General features: G+C 53.9%; 9 protein-coding genes across 9 annotated transcripts; 4 read left to right on the top strand and 5 right to left on the bottom strand.

The window, feature by feature from the left end:
* Nucleotides 1-686: 686 nt before the first annotated feature.
* Nucleotides 687-3,411, bottom strand: BU26DRAFT_503207 (uncharacterized protein; the record flags this gene model as incomplete). The annotated part of the gene is made up of 5 exons (XM_033826683.1): nucleotides 687-1,114; nucleotides 1,171-1,307; nucleotides 1,683-2,009; nucleotides 2,069-2,382; nucleotides 2,431-3,411. 5 exons carry the CDS (start codon nucleotides 3,409-3,411, stop codon nucleotides 687-689), a joined length of 2,187 nt encoding a protein of 728 aa, XP_033685546.1.
* A 1,859-nt stretch (nucleotides 3,412-5,270) lies between these two features.
* BU26DRAFT_423406 (uncharacterized protein) lies at nucleotides 5,271-5,762 on the top strand (the record flags this gene model as incomplete). Its single annotated transcript, XM_033823508.1, has 1 exon — nucleotides 5,271-5,762. A coding segment is annotated over one exon (492 nt), but the record flags the coding sequence as incomplete, so codon positions are not given.
* A 300-nt stretch (nucleotides 5,763-6,062) lies between these two features.
* BU26DRAFT_503205 (uncharacterized protein) lies at nucleotides 6,063-6,557 on the bottom strand (the record flags this gene model as incomplete). The annotated part of the gene is made up of 2 exons (XM_033826682.1): nucleotides 6,063-6,463; nucleotides 6,545-6,557. The coding sequence occupies 2 exons, from the start codon at nucleotides 6,555-6,557 to the stop codon at nucleotides 6,063-6,065; spliced, it is 414 nt and encodes a 137-aa protein (XP_033685544.1).
* A 609-nt stretch (nucleotides 6,558-7,166) lies between these two features.
* BU26DRAFT_591410 (uncharacterized protein) lies at nucleotides 7,167-8,164 on the top strand (the record flags this gene model as incomplete). Its single annotated transcript, XM_033834796.1, has 2 exons — nucleotides 7,167-7,458; nucleotides 7,524-8,164. The coding sequence occupies 2 exons, from the start codon at nucleotides 7,167-7,169 to the stop codon at nucleotides 8,162-8,164; spliced, it is 933 nt and encodes a 310-aa protein (XP_033685543.1).
* Nucleotides 8,165-8,720: 556 nt separating this feature from the next.
* On the bottom strand, nucleotides 8,721-9,347 carry BU26DRAFT_562514 (uncharacterized protein; the record flags this gene model as incomplete). The annotated part of the gene is made up of 1 exon (XM_033833044.1): nucleotides 8,721-9,347. One exon carries the CDS (start codon nucleotides 9,345-9,347, stop codon nucleotides 8,721-8,723), a length of 627 nt encoding a protein of 208 aa, XP_033685542.1.
* A 2,201-nt stretch (nucleotides 9,348-11,548) lies between these two features.
* BU26DRAFT_549289 (homoserine O-acetyltransferase) lies at nucleotides 11,549-13,272 on the bottom strand. The gene is made up of 3 exons (XM_033831987.1): nucleotides 13,024-13,272; nucleotides 12,585-12,969; nucleotides 11,549-12,535 (listed from the first exon to the last, which is right to left on the bottom strand). The coding sequence occupies exons 1-3, from the start codon at nucleotides 13,067-13,069 to the stop codon at nucleotides 11,611-11,613; spliced, it is 1,356 nt and encodes a 451-aa protein (XP_033685541.1). The 5' UTR covers nucleotides 13,070-13,272; the 3' UTR covers nucleotides 11,549-11,610.
* Nucleotides 13,273-13,617: 345 nt separating this feature from the next.
* Nucleotides 13,618-14,945, top strand: BU26DRAFT_424339 (putative nitrilase; the record flags this gene model as incomplete). Its single annotated transcript, XM_033823566.1, has 8 exons — nucleotides 13,618-13,751; nucleotides 13,808-13,878; nucleotides 13,925-14,118; nucleotides 14,166-14,320; nucleotides 14,381-14,489; nucleotides 14,541-14,750; nucleotides 14,802-14,845; nucleotides 14,897-14,945. The coding sequence occupies 8 exons, from the start codon at nucleotides 13,618-13,620 to the stop codon at nucleotides 14,943-14,945; spliced, it is 966 nt and encodes a 321-aa protein (XP_033685540.1).
* A 458-nt stretch (nucleotides 14,946-15,403) lies between these two features.
* BU26DRAFT_517367 (O-acetylhomoserine ami) lies at nucleotides 15,404-17,676 on the top strand. The gene is made up of 3 exons (XM_033828562.1): nucleotides 15,404-16,009; nucleotides 16,059-16,222; nucleotides 16,292-17,676. The coding sequence occupies exons 1-3, from the start codon at nucleotides 15,880-15,882 to the stop codon at nucleotides 17,456-17,458; spliced, it is 1,461 nt and encodes a 486-aa protein (XP_033685539.1). The 5' UTR covers nucleotides 15,404-15,879; the 3' UTR covers nucleotides 17,459-17,676.
* Nucleotides 17,604-19,664, bottom strand: BU26DRAFT_265393 (MFS general substrate transporter). The gene is made up of 3 exons (XM_033821304.1): nucleotides 18,728-19,664; nucleotides 18,047-18,672; nucleotides 17,604-17,994 (listed from the first exon to the last, which is right to left on the bottom strand). Exons 1-3 carry the CDS (start codon nucleotides 19,398-19,400, stop codon nucleotides 17,749-17,751), a joined length of 1,545 nt encoding a protein of 514 aa, XP_033685538.1. The 5' UTR covers nucleotides 19,401-19,664; the 3' UTR covers nucleotides 17,604-17,748.
* Between the last annotated feature and the right edge of the window lie 78 nt (nucleotides 19,665-19,742).

The following is a 19,742-nucleotide window of genomic DNA, read 5'->3' as shown; positions in this document are numbered from 1 at the left end:
CTAACGAGAACACGAAGACGGGGCCGGAGTCGATGGCGAAGATCGGAGCGATTTTCCAGAAGACGCATGGGAGGGTCGCGCATCCATCTTTGTCGCGCAGCGATGCGTGAGAATCCTCCTGTATGTGATGACTTCGCGATGGCTTCCAGACTGGACTCCATGACCCCATTGCGTACGGCTTTGGGGAATGGCTGATACGCGGCATGGTGCTTCTCTGATCTCCGTGAAAGCTGATTCCTGACCGGTTTGGCTCCGGGGACATTATGTGGTGTGCTGAAAGATTTTAAAGCCCGGGGAGGAGACACATGGCACCATGTATCTAAGCCTTATAGTACGAGTATTGTGCCGGACAACCGTACTTGTGGAGAATGGGAAGCGATGGCGGTTGAAGCGGAGGATTTATACCCAGGAAGCTCAGAACATCACGTGATATGTGGTGAGCCGCCGGACTCTAGCCTGAAGTGTATTAGGTGCTAAAACAAAAGCTCTCCGACTAACGCCAACCTCACCGAAAGGTATTCACCCCCACCGGTGAGCGTACGATGGTCGTACCGACCGCTTTGCCAGCGAAAAAGGACGCGATTAGTGTCTATCCGGACTCCGTTCATCTTGCCCTGAATCCTACTCAGACTCAAAGGGTTCGCATACCACGCAATCCTCTTCCTATGCGCCCTCGACTCCATCTGTTAGAGAATACCCTCCGTGAACTCATCAAACACCGTAATCTCCTCAAACCGCTCTGCCAGCACGTCAACCTGCGCATTCACCGGATCCGTAGCCGCAAGATCCAAATCCACCGCAAAACCTCCGGTAATGGGCTTGTCTATGCTCGCGTGGGCATGCTTATCCAATCCGTCCATTAGAACGCGAGCCTCTTCTTTAGTGATAGCATTGTCATCGAGCGCAAGCGCCAGCTGGCCCCGCATGGCAACATCGACCAATGCGTACGCCGGGCGCAGACTCTGGAGAATACGAATGATGTAGAGGAAATCAGAGCGTCGATTCAAGTCTACGCGGTCCTTGAGCACGGCGTTGGCAAGCGGGATGAGGCCACAGGTCCAGAGTAGCGAACAAGTCGCTGTATGGTACTGGCTTGTGTACTGGAAGATGAGACCTATATCCGATCTTTTAGCCTTGGCAGAGCAAGCGGTAGGAGGGGCAAGCCCTAACTTTTAAGCTGCTTAAGAGAAGCGGCGAATATGGCGTCTGGTGACGAGACATGCGCCAAGTATGATGTGAAGCCGTGTTGCTTCGGGGGAGGGATAAATGGGCGGACTGTGTCTAACACCGCTATGTGATAGAATATGCTTGAAGACGTCAGCGTTGCTCTAGACATAATGTTAACGATCGGTTTCTGTGCGGTTGCTGCCCGAGCCAGGAGGTAGATGACCCTCAAGTGATCTCCGCTCATAGCGTCGCCTTCATATCTGGGCTTGGGCACCATGCGCAAATGCGCGAGGCGAAAAGAAAAGGCCGGTGAGATACGTTGGCCGGCCGATGAAAGCTTTACTCTATTCACGGAAGACAGTCTTCCATACCCATCATAATGTCGGTAGATGGTACCCAATCGGGCATGGTATAAGGCGGGAGCTCGAGAGGAGGGTGCCCTGCTCACTGAACGGCTTCAACGCGATACTGACGTGAAGCCCTCAGACGTCAGTTTCTCAACAGAGGCGACTTACTGGAATACAAGGGCGTGATCTGCAGGGGTGCCACTCCGCAGCGCGAACTTGGGCAGTTTGTCAGCTAGTGCCAACAGCTTCTGGAACCTCGACAGAGCGAATGCCAAAGCTGGGCGTGGAGGCTGGTTACACCGATACGTGCACAAAATCTCGGAAAGGATGTGGGAGAGCCCACAAAACGCGACAAAAGTCCGATGAATGCCTAGAGCGCAAGAAGAGTGGTCGTTGGTGTCGTCAGCGTGCTCATCGCATGCTGGAGGACCTTCCGGAACCGGCAATGCCGGTGTGTATGGAGTTGGTTGCGTAATGTAGAAGAGCGCCTGCAGCCTCGTGCATGTCAGCACTACTTCGCTCGTGGTCCCCCGTATCGCCGTGTCACAACCTACATGATGCTGTTGAATGCGCCCCACGCGGTGTGAGCGGTTGCTCTCTGAGTCTCTTCCGGGAGCAGAGGCAAGTCTCTAAGCGCATGTGGAACCCCAAACAGCTCCATGCGCTTCGCCATATCGTAAGCAGCGTCGACGACAGCTTGTCTATCCTCGCTCTGCCCGTGGCCCCCCAAAGACATGGATAAAAGAATGGCGCCGGCCAAGGTAGTAATAGAATCAGACGCCTGCTCGACCAGCCATAACCTCTGCGCCTCTTTCTCAAATTCGTAACTCAGTGGCTCTGCCTGCGGATCTCTGGAAGTGTAGCCTTGCTGGGCTCATGAGTTCTGCACACTTATATCCGAGGTAGTGGAACTTACGGATGCGAATGCCAGGAGCGAGCTAACCATGAAAGCGGAACAATAATCGAAATTGAACTCGACAAGGTCACGAATGAACAGGTCGGCGTCGAAGAGGCCGAAGACGGGATAATCAGTCTGCAGGTACAGGGAGATGGCGCGGGCGGCATATTCATCAGTGGCTCCCACACTGGTCCAGAATGCTATCTTGAGTCGAGCCAGGCGGGAATCGAAGTAACGAGGGACCGTTTCTCCGTCACTGCTCGATGCGGTGCTAAGGGGGGGCGCGGTGCGTTGTCGTTCCCGGCCGGCTGTATCGGCGTCTGCAATCTCATATACCGACACGGTGGGCACAGAGGCTCTGGCGGTAGGAGGGGCCAGGTCACCATCCGGAGCAGGCGCACCGAGGGGAGCCTCACTCGATAGTAGCCTGTCTTTTGACAGGTCCACCGTTGGGTAAGCATTTGGATGGCGCACCATGAGCTCGAACTCGGCGTCAGAGTGGATTTGGGGTAGGATTCCGAGCGCGGTCGTCTTCTCCGAAGGCTGCCCATTAATGACCTCTCCTGTGGCTGCCCTGACCACGGCGAAGAGGTCCGGAGCGGATCGCAGCTTCTGTAGGATGTCGCGGGCAATGTCATCAGGCGCGGATCGGAGCTGTTTTATGAATACCTCGAGTGTGGTAACGTTCTCTCGCAGCGTGTCGTTCTCTCGTTTGAGGGCCATGGTGGGCGTCTCGTGCTCCTCTGTGTTCCGGTAGGTGCACTCCGATGGCCGTGCCTGGCATGCCGCGCAGACTGGCTTGCGTCCATCGCACTGGCGGCAGACGTACGTCAGGGTAGGCGGGCCTCCAGGCGGGGCGGGGGGACTCACGGCGGTTTTCTTGGCCCTGCACTCATTGCACGCGACCGAGACGCGCTGCTTCTTGCGCAGCGGCTTGGAGTCTAGTGACGTGCGCGGCGGCGGGCCGGGCACGAGTGGCCGGAAATGGACCGAGTTCATGGGGAGGTGAGCAGGTATCGTAAGGGTGCGTCTTGCATAATGGCTGATTGCTTCGCGGTCGCAGGAGGTGTAAAACTTGGCACCTCGATACGAAGTGAGGCAAAACTTCGTATCGAGTATGCCCCTCCACGCTAGCCGTTTTTAGTAACCACTCTGATTCTCGGTACGTTTCTTCAAATCTTGAAAAAAAAAATTATTACCTAGGTAGCGTATGTTGAAGAAGTTACGTCAGGGGTAGAGAGAAGTTGTAAAAAAGCGCGCAGGTTTAGACTAAGCTTGCATGGATGTCTGCTTCGCTTTCTCCACACTGCCGCCGCACTCCACACGGCTACGGCTCACGGAGCTCAAACGATCAAATGAAGCCGGAAGATCCAGCAGCGTAGGACGCCGAGCACCTGTAGTCTTTGGTGGCATCACTTTGGTGGCATCACGTGCGCGCTAATTCAAGTAGGGAGTTCTGCAAGTAACGCTTTCTGTCCCAATCAACTTGCGGACGCATTGCTTTCCCCAGATCGTCGAACCAGACGGAGACCTGGAGCACGCCCGGTGGATCAAAGAGCACCAGGAAATGCCTCGAAAGCTTGAAGGACTCCTAAAAGCGGACACAGGAAGTCGGTTGCCATACTCGCTCGCGTCTCAGCACGCCCACAGGCTTGGCATTGCTTAACGCAGCAACATCGACGCCACAACCGTGATAGCCTTGCCGCTAGATGCACTGCATCCTTTCGCAGCCCATCGATCTGGGCATGATTTCCCCCTTTGTACAATACCTCTGCACCGCCGCTTCTCCGAACCGTCTAGTCTCGAGATCCGAACCCGGTCCCAGACCCACGAGACCAAGCGATTTGCGTTCGCCACGCTATATTTACCTTGCAGTATATCCATCCGTTCTCGGACCGAGCAATATGGGAAGTTTCTCTCGCTGTTAAACGTACGCCACAGAGTGTTGGAGTTGCGCAGGTTGGTTCCTGGTGGAGTAGGCTGTGGCACGAGCCTGTCGATTGCTACCACAAAGGTCGGGCCAAAGGGTACCTGCATTTCCGCATCCGACTTTGAACAACGTGTTTCAGGCACTGCGTACCCTTTGTAGTTTTGTAGCGCAATGCGAGGCTCGACCCCGCACCCTAGCCTCGTCCCCACTCGGGTCTATTGCTGGTCATGAGGTCGATATTGCATTGCGACCCAGTGCCGATATACTAGCCACATACGCGAAGAATCAATCCATCCCTCAAGTACGCTCTCCCCAAGTTCATTCTTCACCGACTGTTGCACAGATCCTCAGCCGGATGCGGGACGGTGCGACGCGGGGCTGTGCAACGCAGCTCCTCCTCTCTGTATCCTCACCCTCGAGATGGGGGTTACCAACGTGCGTACACCTGCGCGATGGTGAGAGCTTCGCCCCGTATACGGGACCTCATTCGTAACGGAGGTAGCTTCCTGCGGGCACGCTGCAAGGGTGTCCGACGTCATTTCAATTATTGAACCTCACACACACCCTCGCGCCTGCCCTCACGTGCTGCGCAGTACGGGCACCTCCAGCGATGCGGTGGCCTCACTCCACCTCGATAAATAGTTCCCTGAGCCGCGCTGCCTCGCCGTTCTCTCCTATCATCGTTCCATTGTTCTGTGACGGCATCGAAGTGTCACCAACGCCATCAACATTGCGCTGCACCATCTCCCCAACACCATGAAGGCCATCCTCGCCCTCGCAGCCCTTGCAGGCGCTGCTCTGGCCCAGTACGATGCGGATTCCGCACCATTTCGCCTCTTCCTCAAGTCCCACAACAAGACGCTAGACAACACCGGTAACTTCATCCACTCCCACAACCACTTAGCAAAAAGCGCCTTACTAACCGCCCTCCGCAGCCCTCGGCGCCTGCCACGAAGGCGCCGCCATCGAAGGCCTCTGCCTCACCAAGGAGAAGCCCTCAGACGCGCCATCCTCCTATACCACCTTCTTCCACACAACATCCAGCGCCCAGCCCCCCCTGGAAAACCCCGGCATCCTCTACTGGAACCTGTCCATCGGTAACAACATCACTTATCCGTCCGCCATGCGCTTCAGCATCGATGTCACCTCCAACGTCGCCCTCCCCATCTTCATGCCCGGCAACTCCAGTTACACCGCCGTCAACTTCGCCGACGACGGATGCATGTACATTCCAAAGTCCGTGGACGATACCGTCAGCCCGCCCGGCTACTTCAGCCCGCCGAAGAAGCTCACGGAGTGGTATGTGTGTTTGACGAGGTATGGGTATCTGTACCAGACGCTGGTGTGGAAGATTGGCGTGCAGGGGAAGCCGCAGAATCCGAGTTGCCAGAAGGTGGAGGTCTATCGGAAGTTTAATTGAGCTGGAGGTGGGGTCAGGGAGAGCGTGGAGCGGGGCGGGGCGAAGTGTGGAGTGTTTGCGGGGTGAGGGAGTGAGAGGGGAAGGCACGAGTGGGTTTGACGGGTTGAATAATGAGTAATAAGTACGCTAGAACGACACAAATTGTAATGTTTATTCTTAGACCATGGCCATTGTTTCTTTCGGTGAGAGTTGTTGTCAGTGTAGCACAAACAGGTCTCCTTCGATCCGGGTAGCGCGCCTTCCGCGAAGAGAGGACTAGAAGTGCCATTTGGGCAGGAGCAACCCTCCATCATCCACCCACTAATACAGCCACGGCCCCTTCCCAAACGCACTCTCCCTCTCCCCCTGCCCGGGCACCCTCAAAACCGTTCCATGCACCACCCGCATCGCCCTTAGCGCCTCTTCCTGCCTCACTACAAACGATATATTTATCTCGCTCGCCCCCTGGCTGATCAGATAGATGTTCACGCGCGCGCTGGCCAGCGCGCTGAAGATCTCGGCCGCCGTGCCGACCATGTTGCGCATTTTGTGCCCGACCACGCTGATGATGGAGAGGTGCTGCATTATGCTGGTGGCGCCGAGGGGCTGGGGGGGTGGGAAGGGGGTGTTGGTATTGTGTGAGGGTTTAGGGGGGTAGGATAGGACGGAGAGTGCGCGGTCTGATAAACCCCGCCGGTCGCAGGCCGGCGAAGATAGTGCAGCTAGCTACTCGTAGAAGCCCTGGACAGATGCTGTGGAAGTGGTAAAGTGGAGCGAGTTTCGGGAAAGGGCTGCGTACATACCTGCAGGTTGCATGTCGCTGTTGCGGAGTCAGCTAGCACGCCCCCAGCTTGTAAACCCAATCAGCCCACGACAGCTATGGTGCAGCTTCGTGATGCAGTGATAGTGGGCGCGCTATTGCAGCCGTGCTATACAGCAAAGTCTCCCCTTTAGACGAGCTTCCCTATACTCTCGCGAAGAACGAATCTGACTACGGTCCGCTGTATGCCCCCTTCAACGTCACCACCCACAATATGTTCGCCAACCAAGTTCCCGCAAGCAAACTAGTCCGAAGACGTGTACATTAACTGCCGCTACTTCAAGAAAACGTGACATCGCACTACCCTTCGAGTTCGGCTTCGGTCTCAGCTACACCACCTTCAACTATTCCGCCCTGAACATCGCGCTTACACCAGGGAACCATTCTATCCTCCCGCCCAAAGATGCCCTTGTTTGGTACGCTAACCTTGGAACCTGATGGAAACAGCGTTCACTTCTTTCATCTCATGCCTAATTAGTTTGTAGATGGATTGCGTACGCACAAACATAAGCTCACGCCTATATAGAGACGTCTCGCGTCCGTAGATCACGAATATCATCTCGTCCAATCTTTCTCGCATCTGGGTTCTACACTACTCGCAACCCATGGCGGGACTTTTCCGCGTCTTCTGTGAGTTGTGCAAAGGCTTTACATCACATCTCGCTAGCTTCATCCTCAGTACGCTCTCTTCGTTCGCTACACTATTCTCAACACATACCGTGTCACGCGCCACAGCCGCCGAAAACGCAATTCGATCCGGGGATACGGTTTCTGTCTTCGATCCAAACACCAACTCTGAGTGGACGGGCACCGTCGGTTGTTTCCTCAAGGATGCACGCAAAGGAACATACTACGCAGTGACAGCTGGACGCGTTGCCGGTCCTCCGGGATGCCTCTGTAAGCCTACCTCTACAAACCTACTCCTGTGAAGCTTCAGCGACTGATACGATGACCACGTTCAGACACACTAAAAAACCGCCGATTCCCTCGCGCTGTCATTCGGGCCACCCACGTTCCGAACTTCCGTACAAGCCTCTACGATGAACTCGCGAGCGAAGTCGCCTTACTGGAAGTTGCTCCCGAAGACGCCAGTGCCATTGACGCCCTCATCCCACGACTGGACGTGAACGGTTTCGGCGGCGGAGCACCTCGTTACCTGGACTTGCAGCATCACCGTGCGCGATGGAGCGCAATCTGGAAGCGAGTAGACGATGAACGTGGTATTCGAGTTTACAAAGAGGGTGAAGCTACAGGGCATACAGTGGGTACGCTGTATAAGGTCGTTCATGAGTTGCCTGCGGCGCATCTGGGTGGTAACCATCCGCACCCTGATGAAGAAGAACTGGACAGTCCTTCTGGCCAGAGGTATCAAGAGACAATTGCGGGCGACCATGACAGACGATGGGTTGGGGTGGTCAAGCGGAGCGACCACACGTTTACGGGCCCCGGGGATAGTGGCGCTCTTGTCTATGCCATTGAGGACAGCTGTGTTGTACCCCTCGGCATTCACATATGTATTGAGGACGGTGACAGTATATTCCTGTCAATTGAGACGTTCATGCTGGAGGGTATACTGTATGGCCTGGATTTGCAGTTTGCGTAGATAGGGATAACTTTCGCTGGTGCTATTTCAATTGCCATTCAAGTCTAAAGCATCACAGGCAGCCTGTTGCATATTTGAAATCGAGAGCCGCATGATACGAGCACCCATATGCGGGAAAGACTTTGAAGAGAAGAGCGCCCAAACCGTTCTTTTCTGTTGACTTATGCCACCTGCCCGTGGTTCTGTGATACCCTATTCCCTTCTCTTAATTTTGGCGTCTTTTGAGTCCCTTTGTACGTAGGCAGAAGCTCTGCTTTGCCGTTAGCTAGCATAACCTCTATAGGTTGGTGACTCAAAACGAGAAAACTTAATCAATCAATTCCATTCTATTCTACCTGAGTTCAAGCTATAAATAACCGCAGCAATTCAGGGTTGGTGAGGACAAATCGAATATGAAAACGTGTGGACTGGAGTTTTAGGGACTGGAAACCATAAGTTGGAGGATCCCGGGAAGTTTCCAATCTGTGGGATAGGGAAGTAACCTTGCGACCGAGAGCGCTGTGACGAGAGTGAGGAATGGGCCTGCGTCTATAATACGGGGTCGACCCGAAAACTATCAGAGCTGGGGGCCGGGTTCCCGCGCCCATGGACCGAGGTAGTAATTCTCTCGTACTTTCACAAAAGGCAGCCAGTCTGGAATGGGTCCCGGAGTGATACCGGGTTTGGCGTATGCCCAAACAATTACGGGGGCATCACAGGTTCGGAACTGGACTCTGTAACCATACTTCTCAATTGTATATCGCAACCGGTCGAACACCGCAGAATATATTTCGCATGCTCGTAGCTCTCCGCTAACCGGTGAGCTCGGAGTAACATCGAAAAGGAGTTCTTCGGCGGCGCTAAGCACTTCTGGTTTCTGCTCCATGAGGGACACATTGAAGTTCCAAATTTCAGCCACTTGACGGAATGTCTGCAAGTCCCAGGGTTTCTTATGCCATTTGTATTTCTTGGAGAGAGGCTGTGTTGGCGTATCGTCGTTGCTGGGATATACGGTGGTTGGCAGCTCGTCGTCGGGTCGTGGGGCTGCTTCGCAAGGATTTTTACCGGAGCACTTGCAGTTGTTGCAACACTTGGAGATACTGCAGGGGCAGCATGGCGCCTCATTTGTGCTGGACGGCTGAGCTAGTGCCGAGTCGTTGATGGATTGCGGAGGAAGGGAGTCCTGAGGTTTGTTCTTCGTCATGATGCTGATCTGACTGACTGAATTCAGTTGGAATTGACCTAGTCTTGACCTAGTCTTCTAGACTGTGCAACTATTGTACAGTAATTCAGTATAAACGCGAGTGAGGTAAAGGAAAAGCAAAACCTCGCCTGCGAGACGTTCCTTTTCTGTACACTCTTTCCAAACCCAAAGAAGTAGGGCCTACCCCTCACTACTAAAACCTGCAGTTCCTTGCCTAATGAAGGAAAAATGCTTCAACAACTCGTCTTGCAAAGAAACTCTGCAGGCTTGTGGCTTAAGCAGGGGATAGTCTAGCAACCTAGATAGCAGCAATACAATGTTAATTCGACCCAGAACACCGGTGAGTAACTCACCTTGTAAGACGTAAGATAGATCCGACTCGGAGATCCGTCGAAGCTTTAGGGAGGATTTGATGTTGGTTTAAGGGCGAATGCGAACTTTGGAATAGCAGTTGGCGAGATGATTGATAGAGTTAATTCAGGAAAAGTTGCGGGATTAAATACACATACGGTTCTTAGCTCGGACTCATTGTTGAGTTATTTCTCAAAGGTTACATTGTATGCATATAAGAGTTAGCTCGGACTCATTATTAAGCTACTTCTCAAAGGTTACATTGTGTGCATATAAGGGTTAGCTCGGACTTATTCTTAAGTTTACTTCTCAAGCAGCTACATTGTGAAAGGCTGGATCGGGCTCGCCCCCAAGGTCCACGCGAAGAAAATTCCAACATAGTAAAGGCTCTGTCTTAAGTTTGCAAAGCGTACAGCGAAGGTTAAACGTCTCGCCACCAAGATTGTGGAACGGAGTATTAGGCAGGAAACCCTGAAGGTCTTGATAATTTGCCGCAGAAACAGCGGCGTCTACAAATGGCACCCGAAAAAAAGATGAGAGAAAATAGCTTACTGGCTTGGGAAGGGAAGGGATGGGAAACGTATATTAACGTTATCGTAGTAACGGGTCACTTCCCACGCAACATGTGCCAGCGCTCGCCATGTAATGGTGGGCGCCCTGGCAGGATAGACGCCGCCGTGCTTTAACTTATAATCGCTTATTTAATATAAAACTCTTCGCTTAGCTTCCGGTACGTATGGTTTTTTCAGCACAGAGGGGGAAGAGGGGGTGTTTACGGAATATAGTTGTCTTGAGAATGTAGTCGTCTTGAAAATAGGCTGTCTTGAGAACAGGGAGGCCTTGAGAACACGGCGTTCTTGAGCACTTGGCGGTCTTGGGTATCTTGGTTACATTGGGACTAATTCTGGGCCCGCCTGTACTATTCTCAGGAGCAGCTAGAGCAGAAAATTGGATGCGTACCAACACCGTGCAAGGGCAATATTTGTCAGCCGCTATCGCTAACTGAAGGTCCGGTTTCTAGAGGGATAATAGAGGAAGTTATGCTGCGGAGTAGTTTCCCGATGCTAGTCCCGCCATACTTCTGGACAATCCAGGATTTGCTTTGTAGGAAGGGTATCTGCGGAAGGCATGTTGAATGATATCTTCGGAGGTATAGGTTGAATAGACTGGAGATTAGGACGTGGAGCGGGTTCTGGTTCTGAAGCAGGGTGTCTTTATCCAGCCCTGCTGCTACTTCTCGTCGCGGATCGCACTCATGCCCTTAGATTGTGCTTGTAGATACAAAGGGTGCGTATACTTGATCACGGATTCGGCATCCTGCATACGTGCGGTGCTATCGCAGCGGCAGAGGCGCCGTTATCGTTCGGCATCTCGTCCATCGGCATCTTTGGGATACACGCACTGCGCCTGCTGGACGTTTGAAGTCGGATTGCGTGATAGATGCATGAGTGCCGTCGAGGAAAGATGAGAGCGGATGAAAATTCGATGTTGATGAAAGATTGAAGGTGGGAGGTGGGCTGCCGAAGACGCTTGTTGATGAGGGTTAGCGTGCCAAGAAATAGCACGTGATAACTCCATTCACACCTCGGCGTGCATTTCTTGGATCGGGAGAGAGGGCTTAAACGCTGCAAAATTCTGTGCAATATTCTTGCCAAGTTTGAAGTTGAGCAATTATTAACAATCCCGTCCGAACATCTATCTGTACCAGACGGGCGAGCAGTATTCACGAAAGCCTTGAGACGTGTTCACTTAAAGTGCGCTCCGTATCCCAGTGCCCGAAGCCCTTCAGCGATTTTTTCGCAGCGCAAAAAAATCTCCATCGTGCTTTGAAGCCGATCAGGCTCCGTCTTCCACTGTCAGCGAAACCCGCTATGGCCCAGGGCTGGAACAGACATTTTTAATTCAAGATGACCTAGAACTCGACGCACTCAGCTTCACCAAAGACGCTATTCACAACTCCCTCCGCTTCCTTATCGGCGTCTTCGTTCGCCTCGCTTTCATACACCCAGGGACACCGCTCCTCTAGATGCGCCTTAATAGCCCTATTCAGCGTTTCAAACTCTAACAAGAACCCATCGTGACCATCTGGGCTCTCCAGAACTACAAGCTTTGCATCTGGCAGGCACTTCGCAAGCTCTAGCTGCTGCTCCGGCCGAAACAGCACGTCCGTTTCCACGCTGACAACCAGGGCCTTTGGTGGGACGACGCCGAGCACAGCATGTAGCTGCTCTTCGCTAGGAGGGCGCGAGACGCATGGGACGCGGTCGCGGGTGACATCATGCGTGTCTATTTTTTTTGTGAGATGGATGTAGCAATTCGCATCGAAGCGTTTGAGGAACTTGTCGGCTTGGTAGTGGAGGTAACTTTGCGCTGAGAAGTTGATGGGGGATTGCTGTTCCTGGAGGACTTCAGTGTCGGGTGACAAGCTCCCTCGGTGCGACGATGGCGGAGTGGGTAGCCCTCCAGCAGATAATACTTTCGTCGCGCTCGCAGCGGGTTTTCGACTAAACCGCGACTCGAACGAGCAGTGCGAGCGGTATGTGAGCATTGCGATCATGCGGGCAGTTCCGAGGCCTTTCTTAGGCTGCCCTTCCGGTGTTGGTTCGTACCAGCCACTCTTGAAGGCAGCGTCGGAGTAGATGGCTTGCCGTTGGGTTTCGCCCCAAGAAATTCCCCATGCGCCGTGATATGCGGAAGTAGCGATAGGTATGATGTTCTTCACGTAGCCATGGGGAGTGCAAAGTGGCCACTCGAGCGTCGTCATGCCGCCCATCGAACCTCCAATGACAGCTGCGATGCTTCGAACACGGAGCGCATCAAGAACAAGCTTGTGAATGCTGGAGCTCATTAATCTAATATTCCAGGGGCCATGGATACACAGCTTACCGGACATCATCTCGAATTGTAGTTTCCGGAAACGCAGGACCATATGGCCGTCCAGTGGTCGGGTTCGCACATAGTGGCGACGCTGAACCGTATGGAGACCCTAGTACATTCGCGCAGAAGACGAAGTAACGCGTATAGTCCAGAGCGTTCCCAGGACCAATCAAAGGGCGCCACCAGTCCAAGGCGTCGCTACTGCCGGTCAAGGCGTGGCAGACCACGAGTACATTATCGCGTTCTTCGTTCAGCGAGCCCCATGTCGAGTAGGCAACGGGGACTGATTGCAATGTAACGCCGGATTCGAGCGTGAATGACGGAATAGTGGCGATGCTCTGGCTCTGCACCAGCGCTGAGTAGTAATTGTTCGGATCTTCGTTGCAGTGCAGCGCTTGCTGCCCATTAGCCATCCAGACAAAAATCCGGAGATTAGCGGTAAACTTACAGATCGTGGCGGAATATTCCGTAGCCTCTTCGAACCGGAGAAGCATGGCGTCTTTTCCGATGCTGCGCAATGATGGAAACAGTTAAAGATGAGACAGCCGGCGATTATCGTAAAAAGAGGACTGAAGCTGGACTTGTGAATCTGCGTCGATGAGTGTTGCTTCAAGTGACCAAATGCGACGGGCAGGTCTAGTCGTCTGCTCCGGATAGAGCAAGTCGAGCAGAGTGTGGTGGCTGAGCATTACTAGGCAAGGACCGTGCTGGCAACTCAGCAACTGCATGTCCTCGCGGTTTGAGAGCACGCCATTTCGGCGACAGCCTCTCTATCTTGCGGCACTTCGTCAGCCGAGAGATTATCGCAATCTACCGCATGTCAGCTTTAATCTTACTGCCGACTGCTTATCTCCTTCGGCATGTAGTCTAGGCTCGGTCACGAGTAAGCCTGCGCTACATTACCGATCAGCCCTGCATTGCCGAACCAGACTTACTTCGAGAGGTAATAGTCCTTAGGAACTTACTCGTCTTTATGCTCTTAAGTCCTCTGGGATACGATTTGCACCGGCGTTGCTTTTAGTTTCGAAACCGTAGCTTGAACATGGTGTCCAAACTTGTCAAAGTTGCCGCTGTGCAAGCCGCTCCGGTAGCGTTTGATCTGGAAAGAAGCCTTGAAAGGGTCGCGAAGTTCACCGCAGAGGCTGCGCGGTCCGGCGCCGATCTTGTCGTGTTTCCGTACGTCGCTGCACTGGAGAGGAATAGCATGTCTAGTTGGCTTATCAACATCGCAGCGAAGGCTTTCTCTCAGCATATCCTTGGCGTTATGCATTCGACGCTACGATTGGCGCCCGAGAACCACGAGGTAAGCACCGTCCAACGAAGAGTGTGTACTTTGCTGAAGTGGACAGGTCGGAAGTGGTATGCCAAGTACTACAACTCAGCTATCAGTCTCTCATCTCCAGAGTTCGGCAATCTGCGAAGCATCGCGGAGCAGAATAGCGTCTTCCTGTCAGTGGGAATCATTGAGAAAGACGGTGCGACTCTGTATTGCACAGCAGTACTGATCGACAGAGGCGGAGAGCTATTATCTGCGCACCGCAAGGTTTGAATTCATGGATAAGCAGCATAGTCGAAAGCTTACCCGTTCAGCTCATCCCGACCGCTGCTGAAAGGCTAGTGTGGGGCCAAGGGGCGGGCGATGGGTTGAAGGTCATCGATACTGAGCTCGGCAAGGTCGGCGGTCTGATATGCTGGGAGAACTATATGCCGGCAGCGCGATTGACCTTGTATCAGCAGGGAATCGAGTATACACCCCCCCTTCCCCCTCTCGTAGTTACATAGCGACCGACTGATAGTGCGTTCAGGATCTACATCGCACCCAACGCGGATGACCTTCCCAGCTGGGTTGCTTCTATGCAGCATATCGCGAAGGAGGGCCGATGCTTCGTCATCTCCGTCAACCAATTCTGCAAAGTCAGCATCTCCGTCGCACTCTTCGAAGGCGGCAGCTGATTCCAAGGCTAGGTGTCCGACTTCCCTTCAGACTACCCACCCTTCACGCCGGAACACCATGATCGCCAGTCTGATGGCTCACCGTGGACCCCTGAAGCGGTTCTCAGCCATGGCGGATCGTGCATTGTCGGCCCTCTGGGAACGTTCTTGGCCGAGCCTGTATGGGATAGGGAGGAAATTGTCTATGCCGAGTTGAACAGAGACGAGCTTATCGAGTCTAGGGTAAGCGTTGCCAGCCTTCGTGCAGCTCTACACTCTATCTGACATCTGTAGATGGACTTTGACGCCGTCGGCAGTTACGCAAGGCCTGATATCTTGTGAGTAGTCCATCCAAGGAGCGTGGTCCTTTAGACTGATGTGGATGGTAGCACCCTGACTGTAAATGCAAAGCCTGTAGCAAACGTCTCGTTTGAATGAAATGGCCGGAAGATGGAACCGGAGCTGAAGGCCTCCAGGATAGGTAGAGACTAGTCGAGACCCGAAAATTTAGCTCTGAGAAATTCATGATGTCATGCGATCAACTTCTCATGCTCTCGAATGTGCCGATCCCATTCTATGAACCACAGCCGGTGATTGTGGTCATGCTTGCCTGCTTGCCTGCACGGGTGCAGTCGAATGAAGCAGTTCGACCTCGGGATTTTGGTGGCCTGCGCACAAAAACAAAGAGGGAAAGACAGATTCTAGCAATCCCACTCGTGAGAGAGCTTTCTCCGAGAGGTGGGGCGTCGTTCGCAGGATGGCGAGAGGAGAGTTGGGAGATGCGGACGGAGCAACGCGTGGAACCGCGAAACGCGTCCCTAGCGTCGGCATCTTCGGCATTACCATCGGCATCCTCACCTTTTCCCGCATCGACCTCATCTCATCCCATCCGTTACCCCAGACAGTTAGAATCCGCAACACGGCAGACATACAGCCAGGCTTCTCCGTACCTCCCGCAACGTTCGCGCATAGGCCACTGATAAGGAAACTGCCGGCTTACAGTTCTCCGCGATCAGAGATCGCTTTCTTCCATTACCGCCTTTGGAGATGACGGCAGACATGCTGTATGATTCCGAAAGAGGAGGGGAAGAGGCTTTGACGATCATCCATCAGTCGATAATGCCGCGATAAGGGAGTGCGAGCTGAGACTTAGAATAGACTGCCGGCCGCAACGAACGCCCTAAACCTTGGGGCATGAAGGTCGTTGAGTGGAAAATATAGATCGTCGAGGGCCTTCGAAGTCCTCCCATGATAACTCTAACTCTTCTGCTCCACATTCCACACCGGTAAAACCCGGCCTAAAGTCCTTCACGCCTCTTTTCAAATACCGAAGAGCCTCTCCTCAACCCATCGACCCCCTTCAGCGTCCACAATGGTATCCGGCCACCTAGGCAACGTAACCAAAGCCCCCGAGTACGAGACAATCGCACTCCACGGCGCTCAAGAGCCGGACCCCATCAACGGCTCCCGCGCCCTGCCCTTGTACCAAACATGCTCCTACAGTGAGTGCCCGCCTCTGGCACGAAACTGCGCATACTGACTGCCCCTCAGACTTCACCGATGCCGCAGATGGCGCTTCGAAGTTCGCGTGGTCGAAGGAGGGATATGTCTACACGCGCATGGGCAATCCCACGAATGCAGTCTTTGAGCAGCGCATGGCGATGCTAGAAGGTGGTGTTGGCGCTGTGGCTACAGCAAGCGGGCATGCTGCACAGGTAAGCTTCTCCTACCTTCTCAACCACCCCTCATTGGCGCGAATACGGCTGATGAGTGAGGCATAATAGTTTATGGCCATAACCTCCATCCTCGAGCCGGGTCACAACTTCGTCTCCACCATGAACCTCTACGGCGGCACCTTCAACCAATTCCGCGTCTACTTCAAAAAATTCAACATCGCCTGCAAATTCGTCGAGGGCCAGGACCCCGCCGATATCGCCGCCGCAATCGACGACAACACACGCGCCGTCTACGTCGAAACGATCGGGAACCCGCAGTTCAACGTGCCGGATCTCGCTGCTATTGCGAAAGTCTGCCATGACGCGGGCATCCCGCTGATCGTGGACAATACCTTTGGCATGGGCGGCTATTTGTGTAAGCCGATTACGATGGGCGCGGATATCGTGACGCATTCGTGTACGAAGTGGATCGGGGGTCATGGGACGTCAATGGGCGGTATTGTCATCGATGGCGGGCATTTCGACTGGTCTGCTTCCGGGAAGTTCCCCTGCATGACCGAGCCAGCGGACGGCTACCACGGGATGAAGTTCTGGGAGACGTACGGCTACAAGGCGCTCTCGGCGAAGGTCCGCATGGACGCTATGCGCGACCTAGGTGCCTGCATGTCGCCCTTCAACGCCTGGTTATTCCTCCAGGGCCTTGAAACAATTGCTCTCCGCGGCGAGCGCCACGTCTACAACACGCTGACCTTCGCGCGCTGGCTGGAAAAGCATCCCCGTGTTTCATGGGTCAACTACCCTGGTCTAGAATCACACCCGGACTACGCACTCGCGCAGCGCGTTCTACCCAAAGGGCAGGGCGGCGTTCTAACTTTCGGCGTGGCCGGCAACATCCGCGAAGTCGCCGCCGTCGTCGACAATCTGAAGCTCTGCAGCCACCTCGCCAATGTCGGCGACGCGAAAACGCTCATCATCCACCCCTGGCGCACCACACATCAGCAAATCCCGGACGAAGAGAAGATCAAGGGCGGCGTAACGCCCGATATGATTCGAATCAGTCTAGGGCTCGAGCACATCAACGATATTATTCATGACTTCGAGCAGGCGTTTGAAGGGGCGGCGTTGAAGAGTGCAGAGGGCTGGACGCCGACGTGGAAGAAGGATATGGCGGGGAGCGAGTGGAATGATGGGACGCTATATGCGCCTGCACCGGGTCAGCAGCCGGAGGGGCCGGCGAAGGAGATGGCGACGAGGGAGATGGCTGTGAGTGCTTGAGCGAGCCACAGTAGTCCATAGAGTATGCCTTCGGGTAGTTATTGTTCGCTCTCGTGGAATCTGGAGGTTGAAGGAACTCGTGGGGAAGGTACCGTCCGACCGTGATGAGATATGGCAGTAAGGGACTTCGGGACGCCGCATGCGGAGATCAAAGTACCGCGATATGAAAGTGTATAAGGCTGGTCCCATTCGGATCCCAGGCGTTCAGGTTTCGCCATTAAGAATCCAAAAACTCTCATCATCGTTATCCAACTACACTCATGTCCTTCAGCTTGACCTCCACCTCTTCTCTACTTCTCATGAATCCCAATAGCCCCCACGTTCTTCGACTCGCCATACACATCCGGCGCCTCTGGCAAACTAGCCTGGCTCTCCCTCTGGGATTCTGGAACTCCGTCCAACTTCTGCTGTTCTAGCCGCTGTCTGCGCGTGAAAAACCACACCACTGGCGTCCAAGCCGTCATCGCCAGCGACGCGCCAAGTCCGGCCCGATAACCTCTGTAGAAGCGTGGTGCCTCTATGGTGGGCACGAATACCTATCGCGAGTCAGACATGTATATCCAGCACGAGGAAGGAGGTAAGACAAACCTGATTCCACCAAGTTCCGTGTGCCAATCCGATGGAGTTGCAGGACGCAATAGTAATAGCGCGCTCCTCTGCATCCGCACTGCAAGCCTCGTGCACGGCGCTGATGATGATTGGGAACAGCGACTGGATAGTGCCCGCGATATAGAAAGCGAAAAACTTCGCCGGCTTGCTGACATCCCACGCGACGAGGATGGCCTCGGAAACAATATTGCATACGCAAATGACCGCCACGCTCTCCCATCTTGATCCGCGCCAGTCATTATACACACCGGAGAACAGCATCCAGACGATAGAGATAGCGGAATAAACGGTCGGCAGATTGTTGACGTCTGGCACGGAGTAGTGGTCCGCTTTGAGCCACAGTGCCATGGTCGAGGTGGTCGGTGCTTGATAGGTGAAATACATAAGGGAAAACCAAGTTACCATAATCCACCAGTGCCAGCGACCGAAGACGCGCTGGAAGAGCGTGCGGTCGAATTTGCCGAGCGGCTCGCGATTGTCAGCTTCGAGGCGCTTGATGCAGAGTTGGCGTTCGGGTTCGGTCATCCACCAGGACTTCTTCTTGTAGAGCGAGTCAGGGATGAAAACAAGGCCAATAAAGACCATTGGGCAGGTGATTAGGAAGTCTGGTTGATGTCAGTGAGATGTATCGAAGGTAGTATGGGTGCTGGATGCGCTTACCGACTATGAAGAGCCATCGCCATCCGCGAAGGCCAAGGTGGCCGTCCATGTGTACATAGATACCGGCTTGGATGTAACCCGAGAACATGGTGGCTGCGATACCGGCTGCCGTCAAGATGCCGCTCCTCTTGTTGATCTCGTGGTTGCGGTACCAGGTGCCGATCATAAAGTGGAGACAGGGCCATGAAGCAGCTTCCACGAAACCGATGCAGAAGCGAAGCGCATACATCTGGTGGATATTGTTGCACTTGTACAGGAACAGCACGAAAATGCTCCACAAGAACTCCGCTGCCGGTAGATAGTATCTCGGGGGAAGCTTGGTCAGGAGTATATTCGCCGGAATCTGACCCGTGATGTATCCTACTTGGAAGAAGGTGATGAGCCAGTTGAGTTCGTTGCCATAGAGTCCTAGGTCTTCCTTCATGCCCGAGACGAATGCATTATTGATGTTGTTGCGATCCAAATCCTTAGCAAAGAAGGTCAGACAGCAGAAGGTCAAGACGCAAAGGTCGAGTTTCTGCACCAACTTCTTCTCCTGGTGTGAGGTACCAGGACGGGTCCACAGGAAGAATCGCGTAGGTTTTGAGGCGCTGTTCGGCTCGGGCGCACCTTCCAATGGCCCGTCCGCAGTCGGTGGTACGTCTGAGACACGAGTGGGGTTTCGGAACCGCATGTCGTCGGTGTAAAAACTTTGGAAAACTCGTTGAAGCTTCCTAGATCAGGAGAGGTGAGTCTGATTGTCGGTGTTGCCAGTAGCTCTCCTTAAATGTCACCTGGGCCAGAACGCAGGAGGCTGAGATGCGACTAGGTCAATTCCTAGGGAAGCGGAGACCTGATAGGAGTATCAATTCTCTATCAGGCTGCGATACGGAAAAGCGGGCACACGCCGCCTTTACACTTTTCGCTATCAACAACATCTTGATTTCTGGGGTCGTCCCGCGTAGGTAGGAGATCGGCATGAGGCTGCGGTTATCGGCGCTTGTCGCTTATTCCCGAAGGTGGAGGAGCCCCTCAC

The sequence above is a fragment of the Trematosphaeria pertusa genome, assembly GCF_010094035.1.
Source record: "Trematosphaeria pertusa strain CBS 122368 unplaced genomic scaffold BU26scaffold_5, whole genome shotgun sequence".
Taxonomy (NCBI): Eukaryota; Fungi; Ascomycota; class Dothideomycetes; order Pleosporales; family Trematosphaeriaceae; genus Trematosphaeria; species Trematosphaeria pertusa.
Note: the sequence above shows the minus strand (reverse complement) of the source record. Positions and strands in the feature narration are given on the sequence as shown.

Coding starts and splice junctions, on each gene's coding strand:
- BU26DRAFT_549289 (XM_033831987.1), bottom strand. CDS start 13,069: ATGCTTCTCCGGTTCGAAGAGGCTACGGAATATTCCGCCACGATCT. Junction 12,970..13,023: donor GGAATATTCCGCCACGATCT/GTAAGTTTACCG, acceptor ATGGGCAGCAAG/CGCTGCACTGCAACGAAGAT. Junction 12,536..12,584: donor ACAATTCGAGATGATGTCCG/GTAAGCTGTGTA, acceptor AATGAGCTCCAG/CATTCACAAGCTTGTTCTTG.
- BU26DRAFT_517367 (XM_033828562.1), top strand. CDS start 15,880: ATGGTATCCGGCCACCTAGGCAACGTAACCAAAGCCCCCGAGTACGAG. Junction 16,010..16,058: donor GTACCAAACATGCTCCTACA/GTGAGTGCCCGC, acceptor ACTGCCCCTCAG/ACTTCACCGATGCCGCAGAT. Junction 16,223..16,291: donor CAAGCGGGCATGCTGCACAG/GTAAGCTTCTCC, acceptor GAGGCATAATAG/TTTATGGCCATAACCTCCAT.
- BU26DRAFT_265393 (XM_033821304.1), bottom strand. CDS start 19,400: ATGCGGTTCCGAAACCCCACTCGTGTCTCAGACGTACCACCGACTGCG. Junction 18,673..18,727: donor GCGATGGCTCTTCATAGTCG/GTAAGCGCATCC, acceptor GACATCAACCAG/ACTTCCTAATCACCTGCCCA. Junction 17,995..18,046: donor ACGGAACTTGGTGGAATCAG/GTTTGTCTTACC, acceptor GACTCGCGATAG/GTATTCGTGCCCACCATAGA.